Consider the following 18,559-nt stretch of genomic DNA (forward strand, 5'->3'; position numbering starts at 1 on the left):
ATACTAGCCATCAAGTCCAGATGTTGACCAAATATAGCCCAAAGTGATTAAGTCCAAAGGCTACTACGAGAGGTTAGTTCAATCTTCAACTTGGGACAGATAGGTAAGTCCAGTGTAACGCTTCCTGAATTTATCACTGGTACCTAGAATCTCGGAAAAGGCATTCGATTTGGTTTAAATTCTTGGCGCAAACCGGTTCTACCACTGTATGGAGAACGCTGTGTATCTTGACGTTACTTTCCAAAAATTGAAGGATTACTGATGTAAACAAAGTTTGTGCTGGTGCCTACCACCTTGATTTCTTGAAACGTAGTAATCCCGTGCGCAAATCTCTCTAAATACAGTCTCTATTCATTCATCCTCTGAAGGTCTGAAGTAATAAAATAACATTTCACAAACTGAATTTTTATCTCACAGATACTGCAAAGATCACATTATTAGAATATACTCGGCAGATATGTATGAATACCCAAGTATGTACCACTGAAAAGACATCTGCACCACTAGGTTTGCAATAAACGGATATTTATATAGCTTTGACTTTCTATGATTATATAGTAATCAGCATCATAAGCAGATCAGTTATCGCTAGGAATAAATAGAGGGCGAGAATTAAAAACCGAGTGGTTCGATTCGAAGCTACTTAATATGCATCGTGCTTGGAGTATCCCCGTCTCATACAGGTTCCAACTACAACTAATGCGATGTAAACAGCATTCTATTTGAAAGCTTGGTGTAACGTCGTGGCATTTCACATCCCGTAAACTCTTGTTCTTCGCCGTGTTTAGCGCTACCTCATACAAGGATAAAACGTTTTCAGATTTTTGCTTGCGTTGTACTGTACTTCTACATTCTACAGTTACTTCAAAGCTCTAAAGCTTAATTCGTACTTTAAAGGATCAAGACATAAGCATGATGTGCTCTCTACAATAGACAGTAATACTGTTTGCAAATACATTCGAATAAAAATGGCCTAGACATGGGCCTGCCCATGAGCCTATTGTGTAAATATATCTGAATATCTCACGTGAGAGTGTGTGACGTGCAGTGTTTACAAATTAAAGCAAGAATGAGCCCTGTTCGTGGAGATCTACCACCTTGCAGAGTTTACTTCATAAGATAATACCCATGTAGTGGTTCTCAGGAGCATGTAAAAATGTTATGCGATATAGTAGGCAGGGACTAAACTTTTGCAGGAGGACGCCTCTCAAGAAGGAGGGTTAGCATTCATGATTTCGCCTTGATGAAGATTCTAAATGCCAACACTTTTTTGTTGAGACTCCAGTAAGTCGGACTTTTGAATCTTGGAGTTCAGGTCTTTGAGGTCTTGCTTTTTCGATTACGAACAGTGGTGAGTATTCAGAGCTGCTTTTTTCTTCTTCTTCGATTATCATTGGGAATAATTTTGAATAATGGACTAGGCTATTATTAGGTGCAAGGCTATTATCATCATCAACTTCCAATTTTGCTAGCAAAACAATTACAAAGGGTCCAAATATGACAAGGAAAAAAAACAAAAAAACAAAACGAGAGCCCTTTTCAGAATGATCATATCATGTTGATCATCATAAAAATAAAAATAAAAATAGACCCGAGTGAAAATGATAAACAATTCGCCGTCAAAGTCACAGTCAGGGGACGTCCGGGCACTATTCACGTTCCGCAAGAGCGGGACAAGCCAGTACATCATGTGATCCCAGACGACTGATTTGTGCCACTGGATAATCCTAATGTAACTATCTGCATGCGAGTCCATGCAGCACATCACCGGGGTACTGGTGATTTATTGATAAAGCAAAAATAATAATAATAATAATAATAATAATAATAATAATAATAATAATAAAAACCCTCTTAAATCCTTCTCTAAAAACAAGGTCTGCCATTTTGCCAGGTTGTTTTCACATGGTTTCAAAGCAGAAACGTACGTTGATGTGATCTGTGACATTTTATCTGCTGGGTCTCGTCCGGCCGTGTCGTGAACAGACGAGGGATTGAAGCTTCACGGAAAAAAACGAAACAAAAAAAAAAAAAAAACAGTCTTACACTTTGGCTCACCTTCTTCCCCCCCCCCCCCCCAGGTATGGATTCCTGCTCAGTAGTTAGAAGATGTCACCTGTATATTTTTGGCAAAATGGCTGTCACTGCTGATGCGTGCTTTTCCATCTAACGGCAGTTCGATACGGCCTTCAACCTTGATCAATCACATGACAGCGGAGGACCCAGGAGAGGACGGAGAGTTGGAAGAGGGTGAGGATGGAAGATTCCAGAAGAGCCACTTGCGCTTACACTGGCGTTTCTGGTACAGGTAGTCCTCTTTCTCCCGCTCTTTGCGTGCTCGCTGGTAATGATCGTCCTCCTTGAGGTACCAGACTGGAGGCCAGCGATGCTTCTCAAAGTATTCCTGGTTCTCTGAAAAGGCACAAGAGGACGTTCCTTTCAAAACGGGACACAAAATGATCGATAATGCGGAGCGATCTGACACAGATGTTTCGGTAGCGATTTATCCACAGAGTGTACAAATACCTGCAGATTTAGCCTTCATGTCACGAGGGAACTTGCGGCAGACGCTGTTGTAATTAGTGCAGATGTGGTGGAGGCACCATCCAGCTAACTGGTGGGCACCGTGGAACTGAGGAAAAGGAAGATCGTACACCACACCGGACAAGAACAAAACATATAAACGTATACTTCCGTGGCTGGCTAACTTTTATTTTATGCACATCGATGGGGCGACATTAGTTATGCATGAGAGAGCATCACAAAATAAAAGTTTGTGTTACCCTTTATGCCTTCAGCAGGCTGGACCTCAAAATTTACCTGAGCCATTTCCAGATAGACCAGTACTTCTCCATCAATATCAGCTCCCATCATCGCAGCCTCCATAAGCACAGTCACAGTGTACAGTTCTGAAACCAAAGCAAAAGTGCAACATGTTGTATTCACTGTATATTTCTAGGTCTTATGAGTATGTAAGGAATCAGGGTACGATGTGACGTTATAGGGAAATAATCGACGGCGGTTTCGTATTCCTATAACAGCATGTACCAAAGTCTTTTATTCCGTTTATACCACAGTGATGCGGCAGCGATTAGCTTCTGTATCGGTTTTTTTTTTTTTTAATTACACTTCATGTTGTGGAAGGTGTACGAAGCAAGTAAGTTTGTCCTCACTTACATTACACCAGCTATAAAGCAGTCCCTCCAGGATTTTGCGCTTGCAGAAAATCGCCAAAATCAAACAAACTCCGTAATATTCGGAGGAATATTATTTTTACGCAGATTACGAGACGCGTCATGGGACGTCATCACGACGTGCGTTCGGCCAAAGCTCTCTTCGGTTCACGCGCGTCGAACGTGAGTACAGCTAAAAGGTCGTGCGACTGTTTCGTTCGACTGCAGTTTTCCGGAAAAAAAACAACAACACAAAAATCACCGCAAACTGCGGCGCAGATTTTGGAAAAAGCCGCAGCAAAATCACGCATTTCTGGCCACAACAATAAAAAAGATATTTTTTTTAAAGACTCAGCGGAATCCTGTAAGGACTGATAAACAGTCGTTACCTCAGCTGCATTTCGATTTTTTTTATTTAATAACGCAAAAAAAAAACTCCAGCTTCTCAGGTTATTAAGAATCCCCAACTGCAAAGTCGTCCGACCTGAACATTTTCGCATAGCAGGAAACCGTTACACGGTGCTGACCCCGAGGACTCCTTACATAAATGCTGAATAAACAATAATAATAATAATAATAATAAACAGATAACATCAACGATTGCACGTTTATTTTGTTGAGCAACAACACATTTTTTTTTTTTAATCGGCTTATTGCTTATTGTCTGCTCATGGTGCATAATAATAATGACAATGATAATGAGTCTTTATTGGTCAGGTATATATTATAGCACAGTGAAATTCTTTTCTTTGCATACTCCAGCATGGTAGGAAGTTGGAGTCATGATATGGCGGCCCTGGAGCAGAGAGGGTTAAGGGCCTTGCTCAAGAGCCCAACAGTGGCAGCTTGGCAGTGCTGGGGCTTGAACCCCTGAGCTTCTGATCAGTAACCCAAAGCCTGAAGCGTCAAGCCACCACTGCCCCCTACATGTCCTGTGATGGAACACACTCAAAGGACAGCACAGTTTGCCCTCTTCCGCATACATGAGCTCACAGTTGTCGCTGTGATTGACCCCCACAGACCCAGACAGCAGGGCCAATTTTCCTGCCCTTGACTCCCGAGCTTCTTCACGGCTCTCCGGTTCACCATTTCCGCTAACTCACAACGACTTTTAATATGTTCTTCGCACAGTGTGCGTTTAATAAGCGGTGCCAGTCGCAGACTACGATACCTTTACATTTTTTTATTATTAGCTTCACCTTTTACGCCATATCTCCTTACGTATGTACAGCACATGTAGCCCTGTATGCGTCAGTTCGCTTGTGTGTGTGTACCTGTTAGTGCGACCAGGTGAGGCAGACAGAGACGGTTTGCAAGAACAATAAGCTCCATGGCATCCAGGTCTGGGCGAGAACAGAAGCGACCAGTGTAGAGATACTCCAGCACTGCACGCATGCAGCTACGGGTTGTGTTTGGAAACAACACCTGAAAAATGAATGTGAGTAAACAACTTTTTGAATTCATTTTGTTTTTTTGTGTTTTTTTTTACTGTTTTGAAATTCTGAGGTTTCCCCCTCTCCTAGTGCGCTTACTCTAAAGCAGTGTTCCCGGAAATCTACGTCCAACCATAATCGTGCCCACCTGACCATCTGATCATTTCCTTAAGAAGTTCTTGATCAACTAGAACAAGGGTGTTAGATATTTTGATTGGAGATGAAACCTGCAGGAAGGTAGTTCTCCAGGAACAGGGTTGGTGACCACTGCACTACAGCATGTAAGAGATCTGCAAATACACCTCTGACCACTAAAACCCAGCCCTAAGATCGAAGAATGCAGACTACGAACTACTGCATTACCCACAGCGTCCTAGCAAGTGGCACAACTTGTGTTCAGTCCAAACTGCAGCTTTATAGGAAGCCATTTCACTTCGGAGAACCACTCGAGGGTCAATACTGATTACTAAAGAGAAAATCAAATAGCTTTTATGTACCTCTTTAGTACAGCTCTCCACAAACGGTCCTCCAAACATGGCTGCCATCCAGTCGCAGCTCGAGATGAGCAAAGGCTTATGGGCCATTATTGTACCGTCATCCAGCTTGAACACCACATCTGCCATGCAAAAACATATATCCACACTTAAAACTGTAAAAAAAAACAAACAAACAACACTAATTTCATAACTGCAGGACAAATCTATACGTAAAGTGCTGTGTTCTCAGTTAAGTGAATGCTTAGGTTCATTAAAACGTTTTTTTTTCTCCATATTTTGCAAGTCTACAGATCCCACGGTCATTTTAAAAGCTTAAACGGAGTACTGAAGTGTAAAATAAATAAACAGGGACGTCCGAAGCTTATGTAAGCAGTCGGAAACAGCTAGTTCAACAAAACAGCTTGAAACAACCCCACATTCCAAATGTGCTGAAAACACCAAAACATCGCTCGCTCTTCGGACGGACGTATGATTACGCAAGCGTAAAAAGCCAGCTGGCGAAATACTGGGTGCTGACCCGTCTCCTTGGGAGGTGGATGAGCGAGTTGTTAAAATATCATAATGAGGCAGAGAGGGGGAAAAGAGCTCGATTTAGGAATATTTACTTCTGCTGAAGAGAAGATTTAGATGATTTATTTATTTATTTTTGCTTGGATGGTTTGGGTTCACTTGTCTTCTGACTGATCACCTTTATGCTATGATGGAACATTTCTATCCTGATGGGTGTGGTCTCTTCCAAGATGACCCCGCCCACATACGAGATTACTGCTGGAGGAACGGTGAATATAGTTGTGCTCATAAATTTACCTACCCCTTACAGAATCTGCAAAATGTTAATAATGATAAAAAAAAAAGAGTGATCATAAAAATTACCTTTAGTTTTTTTATTTTATTTGGTTTTATTTATTTAATTTACTTTAATGTAATTTAATTTATTTAATTTAATTTATTTTATTTTGTCCTGCTCAGGACAAACAAGGGACTCATGAACAACTCTCACAAAACTTAAAAAAACCAGTCGTTGATCATCCAGGTAACAACACACGGTATTAATAATCGAGCGTGGGTAAACTTTTGAACAGGTTCGTTTGTGTAACTTGAGTTATTACTGTGTCTTGTGGACTATATGTAAACATCTGTTATGTGAAATAGCTTCTTCAGGGCAGGACTAAATAAGAAACTAAATGCAATTTTTATGATCCGACTTTTTTTTTTTTTTAATGATTAACATTTTGCAGATTCTGCAAGGGGTATGTAAATTTATGAGCACAACTATAGATTCTTCAGCTGTTTGAGTGGAAGTTCAATTATTATTGTGTGCCAATAATTCTGGAGTATATACAATTAAACCAGGCATGATTATGAAATATTAGCCGATGAATTATGTACAGTACAGACCTGCAATTTGTTCGGTTTTAATCAGGGAGTTTTCTTTCCTCAGACCATCTCGGCTAATTCACATTCGGTTTGTTGTGCTATAAAATGCGAAATTTAAAAACTGTGGAAAATTGCAGTCGTTTTGAATTATATAAATTTCACACATCTCTCACCCGAGAAGGTCCCCTTAACTAGGCACTCCTTGATCCGGTTGGTGCGCCTCACGTGGAAGGCCTTGGTGATCTCCTGGTTCATGAAAGCCTCATCATTTAGGATGTTGGCTACCATCATACGGAGATCGAAAACCTCCAGAAGCTCAGCGATATGAGCCACCTGCATCAGCTGCTTCTCATGCTCATCCAGCTTCCCTGTGTAGAGATAGCGCAAAACAGCGCGGAACGGCCCCGGCTGCATGGACGAGTCCATGTGCACCACCGTCATTGGCCTGGAGTTAAAGGTCAAAGGATCATCCACCATTTCCTCCCGCACGCTGACAAAGGCTCGGCTGAACGCAGGCAGCAGACGGCCTCCTTCGCCTCCTCTAAGCGTCCCGTCGCTAGTGCAGGCGCGGAGGTTCGCTCGCTCCCTTTCGTCGCTGCTCTCACAAACGTCAAAGCTGGCGGCTCGCATCAGCAGCTCGCGGCCGGAAAGAGGCACCCGGGCGCGCTCTTTCTCTTTTTTGTCCTCGGGAGTCCGGTGGTCCACCAGGAAAAGGTCGTAGAATTTGGATGAGGCCGTGGCGAGGTAGACACGGTGAGCAAAGATTCTTTGGCTCTCCTGGAGCACGAGGATGACGTCGGCGCACAGTGGGTCCTCCAGTAGACGCCCTGGGTGCTCCTCCATGCTGCTGGGGGGAGGCGGCACCGTGATGATGGGTGGAGGCGGTTTAGGAGGAAGGAACGGGGCTTGGAGGAGAGGCCGCTGGACGTTACGCAAGTGCGACTTCCAGAACTGCAGGTGACGGCGTGATATCAGCGCGGCGCGGATAGCGTTATCGAATACGTCCTTGATACCAAACTGTGCGACCACGCTGGTCTCGTAATATGGGACACCAAGCTCTTTTGCCACTTCACGGCCCTTCTCTGGTGGCAAGATCTCGTTGGATTTTATGGGCCTGTAAGAAAGAAAGATCGACAGTTTAGTCAGTGAACATGACAAGGCTTCAGGAATGGGTACTGAGAGTAACAGAATATGCTGAGCTGGCAGTTTATTAGTTACTAGATCAGCATACGTAATAAACTAGATGTAAATTAGATGCTGTTGGCATAGTAATGCCACACTGCTGACACTGTTGACATCGATCTCGGTCATAGGGATAAAGATTAGCGTAGTTGCCAGGCCAGGGAATAAAGATAACATCTGTTTATTTTTCTACTTGCAGTAGTACGGCATCAGCATTGACAGCAGGATGATTTTCTGCTCTCACCTCGCCAGAGGACGCCGCGCTCTGTTCACCGCCTCGAGGTCAGCGTATCTCAGGTCCAGCTGGCAACCCACAAGGATGACAGGAGCTCTGGGGCAGAAGTGTTTGATTTCCGGGTACCACATGGTCCTCACGTGGTGCAGCGAGTTCGGGTTAGCGATTGAGAAACACAGCACCACAACATCGGACCTGCCACGACACCCACAGTGAGTGATGCAACATGAGTCTACGCAGTTGCTTTAAGTATGAGAACGCAAAGCCACTGCTGCAAATGTAGCTCGAAAGCTCCGAGCAGGTTGTACGAATGACCCAGCTCACCGTCCGTAAGCGAAACGACGGTCCTTGTGATGATCCCCGAACGTGTCCCAGAGTCGCAAGGACACGCTGACGTCGTCCACCACATCCCGAGATCGCTCTAGAACCTGGTTGGAGAAACACACCTATCACATGCATGGAGATTTATCCAGGTGTATACATTTTGAACACGTTCTATAGTTCTACGACCCAGTCGGGAACAAAGCTAGCGACATGACTGACTGTTCCAGGAAAGACGGAGACTTTCCTCACCTCCTGGCACACTCTGTATTGGTCTATGGCCCAGACAGTGGGAACATGTGTGGCGAGCAGCTGGTACTGGGTCAGGGTGGCATTGCAAGCCCGGGCACAGATGAGCCGGGTCTTTCCCACTGCGTTGTCCCCGACAACCACACACTTGATGGTCTCGACATTTGGCCTCTCATAGTCCATAGTCCAATCAGAATCCATAAAATGGAACCTGCAAAACATACACACATTTTATATATATATATATATATATATATATATATATATATATATATATATATATATACATATATATATATATATACACATATATATATATATATATACACATACACACACACACACACATACAGTATATATATATATATATATATATCATATAGATACGCTAATAATACGCTAATATAATGGTTCAGGGGTCTGTGAACCATGTTAGTGAAATCACAACCCCCCATTATAAATGCTGTTATATTTCTATTTAAAAAACCAGATGATTTCAAGGCAAAGTCCAGCGGCCTTGTGTCGCTTTTTGCCTGCCGAGCTCTGTAATAAGCTGGCGCTCGTTCCCTAAACAGGATGCAAGAGAGATAAGAGGAGTATTGGTACAGCACTTTAAAGGATCAATAATGCTGTTCGGTCTGCATTCTGCAGTGATGTCACCGTACACCGTTAGCACCTATAGATTTAAGCGCCTTTAATACAGCGCAGTCTTATTGAGGTGATTTCACTGAAGCGTGTACACTTCACGGGCCGGATAACGAACGTGACGTTGCTGACCTGTCTCAATGCCTGCACAAGCTTAGCGCCAACCAGCCAGCATGCTGGTCTGGTCATGTGACCTCTCGGGGAGAATGCAGAATGCAAAGTAAGCTATTCGTGTATGTATTACAGGTGTATTACTGTCGTTTTGAAATTGTATTTTTGCACTTTATGCACTGCCCATGCATAAATCCCATGCTCACAATGTGTCACTCCACCCAGTGTTGCACGAACTCAATCATACCGCCTTTCATTGATTAAGCTATTTTCAGAAGGCATGATTTCTGCAAATGTTACCCCCGTGTGGTTATATGATCCTTTACAGCTTCTATTTCAAATGACCTCACGCTTCCCTCGAAGGAGCAGAAGGGTTTGGGTTGAGTACTGCAGTCACAACTAAAATTCAGTGCATATTATTATTATTATTATTACTATTAAAAACATTCAGCGCCATAAGACGACTAGAATAATTTTACTAGATGCATTAAAAAAACCTCATTCATAATTATATCTGTCATAATCATATAAGTTCACGTTTTCCGTGCCCTTTCTAGTTCACATAGTTTAATACATCACATTAAAATGAAATTTAAATAAAAATTTTAAAAAACACCACAGAAATGATTGAATATTGAACGCCATATACTCCGGATGTCTTGAGCATGTTCCTTCACTTCACTGCAAAACGTATTCACTGCAAACCAGTATTATTCACATCGCACATTAATTACATGCCTAAATTCCTCCATGTAGAAATCGTTACGTCAAACGACTGCTCGTTAGTCACTCTCGACTGCTCGTTAACACGAACACAATTAGACTCAAATAAACACCCATTAAACCACCGAACCCGATAACAGACTGGATGTACGCACTTTAGTTCGGCTCATCGATACTGCAGCTAATTACGTTTCATTAAGCTGAGAAAGCCATGAACGGGCTTGTGATGGCGATGGAATCATGATTATACCGCGGCGCTGTTAAATTCTCAGATCTGATCAGTCAGGACGTGTTTAATTCGATATAACAGCGGCTCAGACGGTAGCATCGACTACAAGGCAACTCATATATATATATATATATATATATATATATATATATATATATATATATATATATATACACGATAATATCATCGTGTCCTAGGATAGCTGCTGATTCACACATCACTTGTACGGCAGTTAATAATAAATAATGTTCTCTCTGAGGGGACGTTTATTTAACATTTATGGATAAAGTCTCCAGTGTTAGCACTTTGTAACGGTCAGTAAGTTTTCCATGACGGTAAACTGCTTATAGCTGCTTTAATGGAAGTACGGCTGCAACTTACTGATTATTTTGATAATCGATTAATCTGTCGATTATTTCTTCGATGAATTAGTTGGATTAAAAGGCCAATTTTTATTTTCTGTATTCATTTTTGTGAAGAAAAACATGTTATTCTGCCCACATTCTGCCCGATGTTGAACGTCAAACACTGTGCACATTGAAGGCTATGAAACAGGTAGTAAGTGTATCTATGTGGGTTATGCGATACATCCTGCAAAGGATAAATTTTTTTATTTATTTGAAATATTAACATTATATTTTGAAAACAAAAAAAAAAACGGTTTGTCCACAAGCTTTGATCACTATACTATACTAAAAAAGAAAAACAAAAGCAGAAACTGAGTGTTAACTAGTAAGAGGCTGAATATTCTGCAGTAACACACACACACACACACACACACACATTCACTTATCTGACCACAGTAACGTGTTCCTTTATTCTGTAAATGTATGACAATGACATGTTACAACCCTGTCACAGTTACCGCTCTCATAAAAACAATTACTTAAATATCACTAAATACAGCATCGAACAACATATTTGATCAAATCGAATATTTTACTCGGTCACTGCGCTTCCTTTCTGTTGCGTGCGGTTTGATTGACGCGCGTGTGTGGACGCGCTCGTTCAGTGACGTATAACGGAGACTCGCGTTCGTGTAAAATGGAAACACTGGCGTGAATTTCTAACATTTACAGATAAGGACATAAAGGTAAAAATGTCATTTCTGCGCTGAAGAACACGTGTCCGGAACACGTTAAAGAGCGCGCGCGTCTGTCGCGTGCGTCCGACACGACGAGCCACGTTAACTCACTCACGAGTTTGTTTGAAGCGCTTAATATAAAACGTTCTCGCGTTTTGGACGAACGTTTTGGAGCGTTTCGCGGCGCTCACTCTGTGACCTCCGCTGTTTTCCAGATGTGTTTTCTGCATAGAAATGCGTTTTTCACCGTCCTGAAGTGACCCAACTAATCCATAATGAGATTCGTCGTCGATTATTTTAATGATCGATTTTATCGACTAGTTGCAAATCTCTGCGGTACACTGAGGAGTAAAACAATTTGAGCTGCGCTGTCCTCGTCATTGGTTTAACTTCCTATAATAGCACACGTCAAAGAGTTTTTAATTCCTTATTTAATAGTGCAACCGTGTTGGATAAAATAAACACCTCCCGATTTTCAACTGGGACTTAACAAAACTGGGACTTTGAGGAATTCTATGCTTCCTGGTATGACTACGCTGCATCCATTCAGCTCCTCTTGCAAACCTATTCATTTATTCATCCGGCCGGAAAGTCAATCCGGTTCACTAAGAGCAATATATTCTCCAGTCTCGCCAGTAAGGTGTTATCAACTGCTCTAATCAGCTGTGATACCGACCTAAGTTTAGCCTCTGTGCTGTAACCTCCGCTCATCACAGAGAACAGTAAGGTGCTGCACAGGCACAGGGTGTGTTTCTCTTTGAACATGATGCAACTTAAATGTGACAGCATGCGAGAAACAGACCGAATGCAGGTCATTTAAGGCTTCACAAATGCAACACATCAAGTCAGTCGTTCATTAAGCCGCCTCATGATACATTAATCAGAATGCAAACGTAGTATGGACTTTATAGACACCTAAATCTATAAAGACCTATGATTACGCTCATACCGTCATTGTATCTTTACCTTCCTGTGAATTACGCCTCAGTCGAAAGGCGTCTAGACAACGCGAGGTCCGTCTTCTCCGGTGCCTTGCTTATGAAGATTGTCGGTATCGCAGCCCCGGTCTCTGGTTTCCACGGAGACCTGTTTGACTTCCGCGTCCGATGGGTGGCTACGTCCCGATTCACATATTCCCGCACTAAACAGTATGTCGATGCCGGTTACTGTAAGTGGACTCTACTGTAGTGCAGCGCTCGATAGTTTTTATTCTGTTTTAGTCAACTACTGGCTTCTGGGTCTATGAATACATGCTGAGAAACATGCTATAGGGTTTATATTCCTCTTACAGCCATGCGCAAAATATATCAACAAGCGCTGCTTTCCAAGAGCATTCCACACCCTCGACAGAAATACCCAATGCAGTATTTTTAAAGAAAGCATCCATAAAACTTGAAAACGTCAACACTCATATAAACCGCATTCAGAAAATATGCATTTAATGCAAGACCGAGGCTCACGGTGTAGTCCATTCATAGAAATGCGACGCACCGACCGTCTTATCTTAATGACCACGAGATAAATAACCCTCTGCTGAACTCTGAAGGTGACCCAGCTTAGAAGTTTTCACCCTGTATCCAGCAGAGTTGGCTTGCTTTTAACGTGCATGGACCTATTATTGGACTGGCCTTCAAAAAACAGCCAGCTCATGGTAACACATTTTATGAATCCCCACAGTCTTCAATTAAAAACCCCACAGTGCTGAATTAGCTGCATGCGAGAATTAATGCACTTTTCGTGTTCAGGTGTTTAGTCAACGCTGTGCAATCTGTCTAACCTTCAGCTTAAATATACATTACATTGCACTGAACAGCAAATTCCCCGGTGGTGAAATAACACTAATAATACCTTTCCTCGGCACTGGAGCGGTACACCTTTTACATCTTTAGTGTGCATTGTATCTTTTGTCTGGGACGGTGTACTTTTAATAGCTTTCAGAACAAAGCTTTAAAAGCTACATGTGTGGGCCTTCACGTTAAAGAGTCCCACTCCAGTGGAAAGTAGAAGATAACTGTAATTCAACTCTACTCGTCACTGTAATAATATCATCAAGGGATGTTTTGTATCTTTAGTATGTATCAATTACCTGGCAAAGTGTATGAGGTTTACCATTAATTCACTTTTAGTGCAGTGGTCCTAAGGTCCTTGAAACATGCCTAATTTTGTTTTAAAGGTCTCGTACAATTACATGCATCCGAGATAAAAAAAACAACAACACTTTACCGTGCTCATAATTTAAACTGCAGCGTTACCTTTTTTCCCCCCAGTGTCACAAACGACTCGTCCAATGATCCGTTCTAAAGGATTCGTTCTAAAGTCCTCCTTTCAGAGAGCATACTCTGCTCTGATTGGTCAGATGTCCCAGTCTGTTGTGATTCGTCTACCGCTGTCAGCGTGTGTTGAAAAGGAAACGCCCACTACCGTAACGACTTTCAGCTCCGCGCCGTCTGTTCACGAGCAGCTGATGACGACAAGAGGCGGGGCTTTTTGTTACAAACCTACGTAGGTTAGTACAGGAAGTAAAGTCTGGAATCACTAACGACTCGTTCCAGCTGTTCAGAATCGATTCCTTCTTTTGAGAGTCGATAACTCCGTTTGTCGTGCGCTTTGATTATTGAAACTTTGCAGACTTTTGACATTCACAAACAGCTCTATAACACACTACATGAAAGGTAATATCTGTAAAACCATAATAGGTGCAATTTAAAGGTGCAATAGTAATTTTTTTTTTTTACTTGTTCGAATAACCTTACATAAAGATATATAAAACACGATCAAAAGTATCGGTTTAAGCCACAGCCTCAGCACAAGTGTATTAACTGGCTGAGAAAAACCCCTTCAGAAAACCTACCGGGTCCTGAATGCTTGTTTGTGTTTGGATGGGCCTCCTGTCAGTCATTTTACAGACACTCAACTTGACATCCAGGGGGCGGACCTTCGTAAACATGGATGGAAATGAGGGAGTAGGTGTGGGAGGACACATTTAAATATCAAACCCACCTATTTAACCATCAGAGACCTAATCTTGAAAAAGAAAAGCTAATCTTACCTAAATTATATATAAAATTTAAAAAAAGGTTTTCATACATATAAAAAGGTACAAAACATGTCCCACTGCTACCGCCCTAGCTATAAGGACAAGTACAGCTTGGTACCTTTATTTCTTTGAACACTACTGGGTGTAGAGATTTTGCTGTGTAATAGATGATTTGAATATGCTCACAAGGGTGTTAGAGGTGTTGTATTTCCGTCTTTGATGCAATGAGAGGAAACACACACAGGATAAAGATGCTCAGAAAGTCGCCTACCCCTTTGCTTTAAAGCTCCAAGGAGAGAGAGAAAGAGAGAGAGAGAGAGAGAGAGAGAGAGAGAGAGAGAGAGAGAGAGAAAACTCTGCATTCAGCAGAAGTGCTCGGTCATTAATCAGCATGCTCTGACGCAGGCACTTTTACGTTCATCCTTGCAGCTCAAACACAGTCAGGAACAAAAAAAAACAAAAAAAAAAAAACAAGCGCGTGCCAGCTGATGCATCTGTACACTGATGTAACCCCGCTGCACGCGCCCCCCCAGCCCCCCCCGCAATGCTTTCCAGGCCTTTATAGCGACATTTCCGAAATTATTTATCGAAAATAAGTTCATTCCGTGAACTATCCTGAGTCCTGGTAACTCCTGGGACCCTTTTTTCATTCCTCATGCATCACTATAACGCTCGCACGTGCCGTTTAGGGCTTTTCAAAGGCATGTAAACCATAACAGCACATCTGTGCGCGTGTTATAAACACCCACTGCGCGTGTTATAAACACCCACTGCATTATTCAGCTGTCCATTCAAAGCCGGTGCGTTACTCTGTCTGTGTTACGTCACGTCCAGGTCTCGTCGAGCTTTCCACGTCGGTTTAAATTAGAAACCGTCTAAACATCCTCCAAGCTGAAATGTAGCCTAATAAGCTCAGCTCATCTTACCGCATCAGAGGGAAGAGGCGCATCCGCTTGGCTGCTGTCTGAAAGCGAAAGGCGGAAACGACATCCATGGATCAAAGCTCGCCGCCGCCGAGAACAAGCGGTGAACTTCATTTTCATGTCAAGACAACACGCCGACGGTTGCGGTTAAGAGCGTGTGAAAAGGCTGTGGGGGGTTTTCTTTCCTGATTTTGAGCTGGTTTTGTTGTTTTCGGGTAAGCTAGCGAGGCCAGGAAAAAAGCCTCGCTGCTCCCTCGTTCACCGTTCTGAGGTAACAACAAACACCGCCTGCCCATTCATCTGTACCGATGGCTATTGTGATTCTTTTCGCTGATTCGATTCTTTCAAAGAATCGGTCTGCGCATGTTTTGATTCGTTCGATTCACCGCTCAGTGAATCTCAGTATCTATCCACATTAGGCTGCAGTAACTCACTGTTTCATACTTCACGTTGTTCATTCACGAAATCTACAGGTCAAATAGGACAACAGTGAAATAAAAATTTAAATAAATAAATAAATAAAAAAGACAATACACTCGGTTCGTGCTTGTGAGCCGATTCTACGGATGGATTCAATTGGGTGACTCGTTTAAAAAAAAAAAAAAAAAGAATCTTACGTAACCTTTCTGAATCAAAACGTGCTTAGCTCAAATAACCTGAAAGAATCAGTATTCAGTATTAAAATGAGTATTAGACTTGAACAACAGCAACAAAAACAATATTACAAGAGAGCAATCCGCTTGCTGGGATTGTGTTTGAGTGTTTCTGACTTCAAATGAAAGTTTTAAAGAAAGTGTAAAAGATTTTTTGTGAAAATAACAGTTGCATCCTGGCAGCAAAGAGTAATGTACAGTACATTTACTGTATAACTAACTACATAACTAACTAAGACACTTGGGGGTGTTCTGTTATAGGAAAATAATCCACAACGGTGATGTATTCCGACACACTGCAGAGAACCTTTACCTCTCCTAAACTGATTATTGTCCTATAATCGCAGCCCTGGCATGTTTTATTCCTCTCATACCACAGTGACTTGCCATCAGTTGCAATTTTTTATTTATTAATGAACGACATTATCACTCTTTTTGTTGTGGAACGTCTGTGAGACAAGTTATCACATACATCATAGCAGCAACAGTATAAACAGTCATTTCCTCACCAGCAGGGATGTCAATAGAGATTTTTGAATGGGGGGGCCTGGGCATACTCCAGCCAATTGTTTTTTAAAGCCACCAAAACATCTTTCTAATCATGTATATTTTAGAGTATCATTCATCCATCTTCTACTGCTTACTCCTTTTCAGGGTCACGGGGAAACCTGGAGCGTATCCCAGGGAGCATCGGGCACAAGACGGGGTACACCCTGGACAGGGTGCCAATCCATCGCAGGGCACAATCACATACACATTCACACACCCATTCATACACTACGGACACTTTAGACATGCCAATCAGCCTACCATGCATGTCTTTGGACTGGGGGAGGAAACCAGAGTACCCGGAGGAAACCCCTGCAGCACGGGGAGAATATGCAAACTCCGCACACACATGGCCCCCGGCAGGACTCGAACCCCAGACCCTGGAGGTGTGAGGCGAACGTGCTAACCACTATGTGTTAGAGGCTGATCTAATATGACTTACTTAAATTAGATCAAAATAAAGAAATTAAAGTCCACATTGTCCCCATCCATCCAACACCAACAAAAGGCAAAAATTGCTGTACTACTATAGGCTATAGATTTGCTTAATGAATAATCAGGGGTGAACTGGCACCGAAAAGTGCCCCAGGACTTTCTAGCCTTGAGCGGACCACTACACCAGGCCCACAACACGCCGCATCATAACACATTTTTAACACCACTTACAAGCATAAAAATAAAACTGGCCCATGGTCCAGTGGCCAGCATGCTTTCCTCGCACCTCCGGGGCTGAGATCTCGATCGCCGCCCCGTCTCGGCTCCCTTGGACCAGCCCCAGGCCCCCCCGAACCCACGCAGAACAAGCAGCACAGAAAATGGATGGATGGAAAATGCAGCTTGTCACCAAGAAAGCATAAAGCACTGAAGACTCTCACATGGTGGAAAACTTACTGACTGTTACAAAGCGTTAACACTGGGCACTCCTTCTAAAATGTTACATAAATGTCTACTTACAGTAAACTTAAACATATTAATGATAATATATATATTTCTCTTTGTTAGATAACTGTTATAGAAAACGAATGAATGAACACCTTCAGATTCGAGAATTAATGAATTACTGTACACTCTAAAGTGCTGTTCAACTAATTGTTGCAATTTTGCTATGCTGTATAATAAATCATAATTGACATAATTCTCTCATAGAATGAATAACAAGGCTTTAAATGCTCCATCACAAATGGTGCCTTAAGCCCTGTGGGTGGTGATACCAACAACCTGCAAACCTATTATGCACCGGTCCTCAAGAGTTTTAAAACCAAACACTTGGGAAGCCTTCATAACACAGCCTACCAGTTTGCTTGATGTTGATTTATACACGTTTTCATTCATAAATAAGTGAAATCCGTCATTCTTATCAATTTCTTCAGCAAAACAGAAATGTGCACAAGATCAGTTATGACCATTATGACATAACATCACAAAATCAGCCGCTCTCACTCTACATTAAATCATGTACTCTGTTAGATAATACTAGGTTTAATAATCAATCAGCTAAGTTTTGTTTTATATAAGTTGCAGGTTTTAAATATGACAGGACTGCAACTTACTTTTCAAAATCAAGGACGTTTATCTCCTTTAGCAACCCATAATCCTCAGTTGTCTGTTTGAAAAAATAAGAGATCACCTGAGGTATGTTAAATAATAGTCTTGTTTATTCCACATCTTGGACTTCAACCTGAGGACAACAGGACTGTGAACACTCCACTTGGAACAGGCACCCAGTCGATAGCACAAAAACACCAACATTCTTTGACATTCTGTTTACAGTGGTCCTACAGTAGACCCTTATGTTTATTCAATTAAAAGATACTAGTGCGACCACTGATAACCTTATAATAGTACAATATACAATTTTTTTTTTTTAAGTAATGCAATAAAACTTTTTCTTTTAAGTAAAATATACTTAAATTGTTTGCATAGAAACAACTTTTGGGCTAACAGTGTAGATATTCATGATAATGATTTTCATTCATGTCACATTGCCTGTAGAATTCCTCTTCAGTTGTATATTGAATGATGTGCATACACAATATATGTGTGTCTCAAACTATAGATTTATTCATCAGAACATGTTCATCACAGCTCATAACCCCAACAAACTTGATGCTCCTCGCATAACAGAGGCCCATGAGCGC

General features: G+C 41.9%; 1 protein-coding gene across 1 annotated transcript; it reads right to left on the reverse strand.

Annotated features, from left to right (window-relative positions):
* Window positions 1-709: 709 nt before the first annotated feature.
* Window positions 710-16,629, reverse strand: LOC128607442 (rho-related BTB domain-containing protein 2-like). The gene is made up of 10 exons (XM_053624303.1): window positions 15,223-16,629; window positions 8,471-8,678; window positions 8,222-8,325; window positions 7,907-8,092; window positions 6,654-7,594; window positions 5,104-5,222; window positions 4,448-4,598; window positions 2,821-2,909; window positions 2,527-2,632; window positions 710-2,412 (listed from the first exon to the last, which is right to left on the reverse strand). Exons 1-10 carry the CDS (start codon window positions 15,288-15,290, stop codon window positions 2,204-2,206), a joined length of 2,181 nt encoding a protein of 726 aa, XP_053480278.1. The 5' UTR covers window positions 15,291-16,629; the 3' UTR covers window positions 710-2,203.
* Window positions 16,630-18,559: the final 1,930 nt, after the last annotated feature.

This window comes from Ictalurus furcatus, chromosome 5, assembly GCF_023375685.1.
Source record: "Ictalurus furcatus strain D&B chromosome 5, Billie_1.0, whole genome shotgun sequence".
NCBI classification, from domain to species: Eukaryota; Metazoa; Chordata; class Actinopteri; order Siluriformes; family Ictaluridae; genus Ictalurus; species Ictalurus furcatus.

Excerpts from the sequence above, each read along its gene's own strand:
- LOC128607442 (XM_053624303.1), bottom strand. The coding sequence starts at position 15,290 with ATGGATGTCGTTTCCGCCTTTCGCTTTCAGACAGCAGCCAAGCGGATG. Across the intron at positions 4,599-5,103 it reads TGGAGAGCTGTACTAAAGAG|GTGTTGTTTCCAAACACAAC; the intron begins GTACATAAAAGC and ends TTCATTTTTCAG. Across the intron at positions 2,910-4,447 it reads TCACCTGGTCGCACTAACAG|AACTGTACACTGTGACTGTG; the intron begins GTACACACACAC and ends CTTTGGTTTCAG.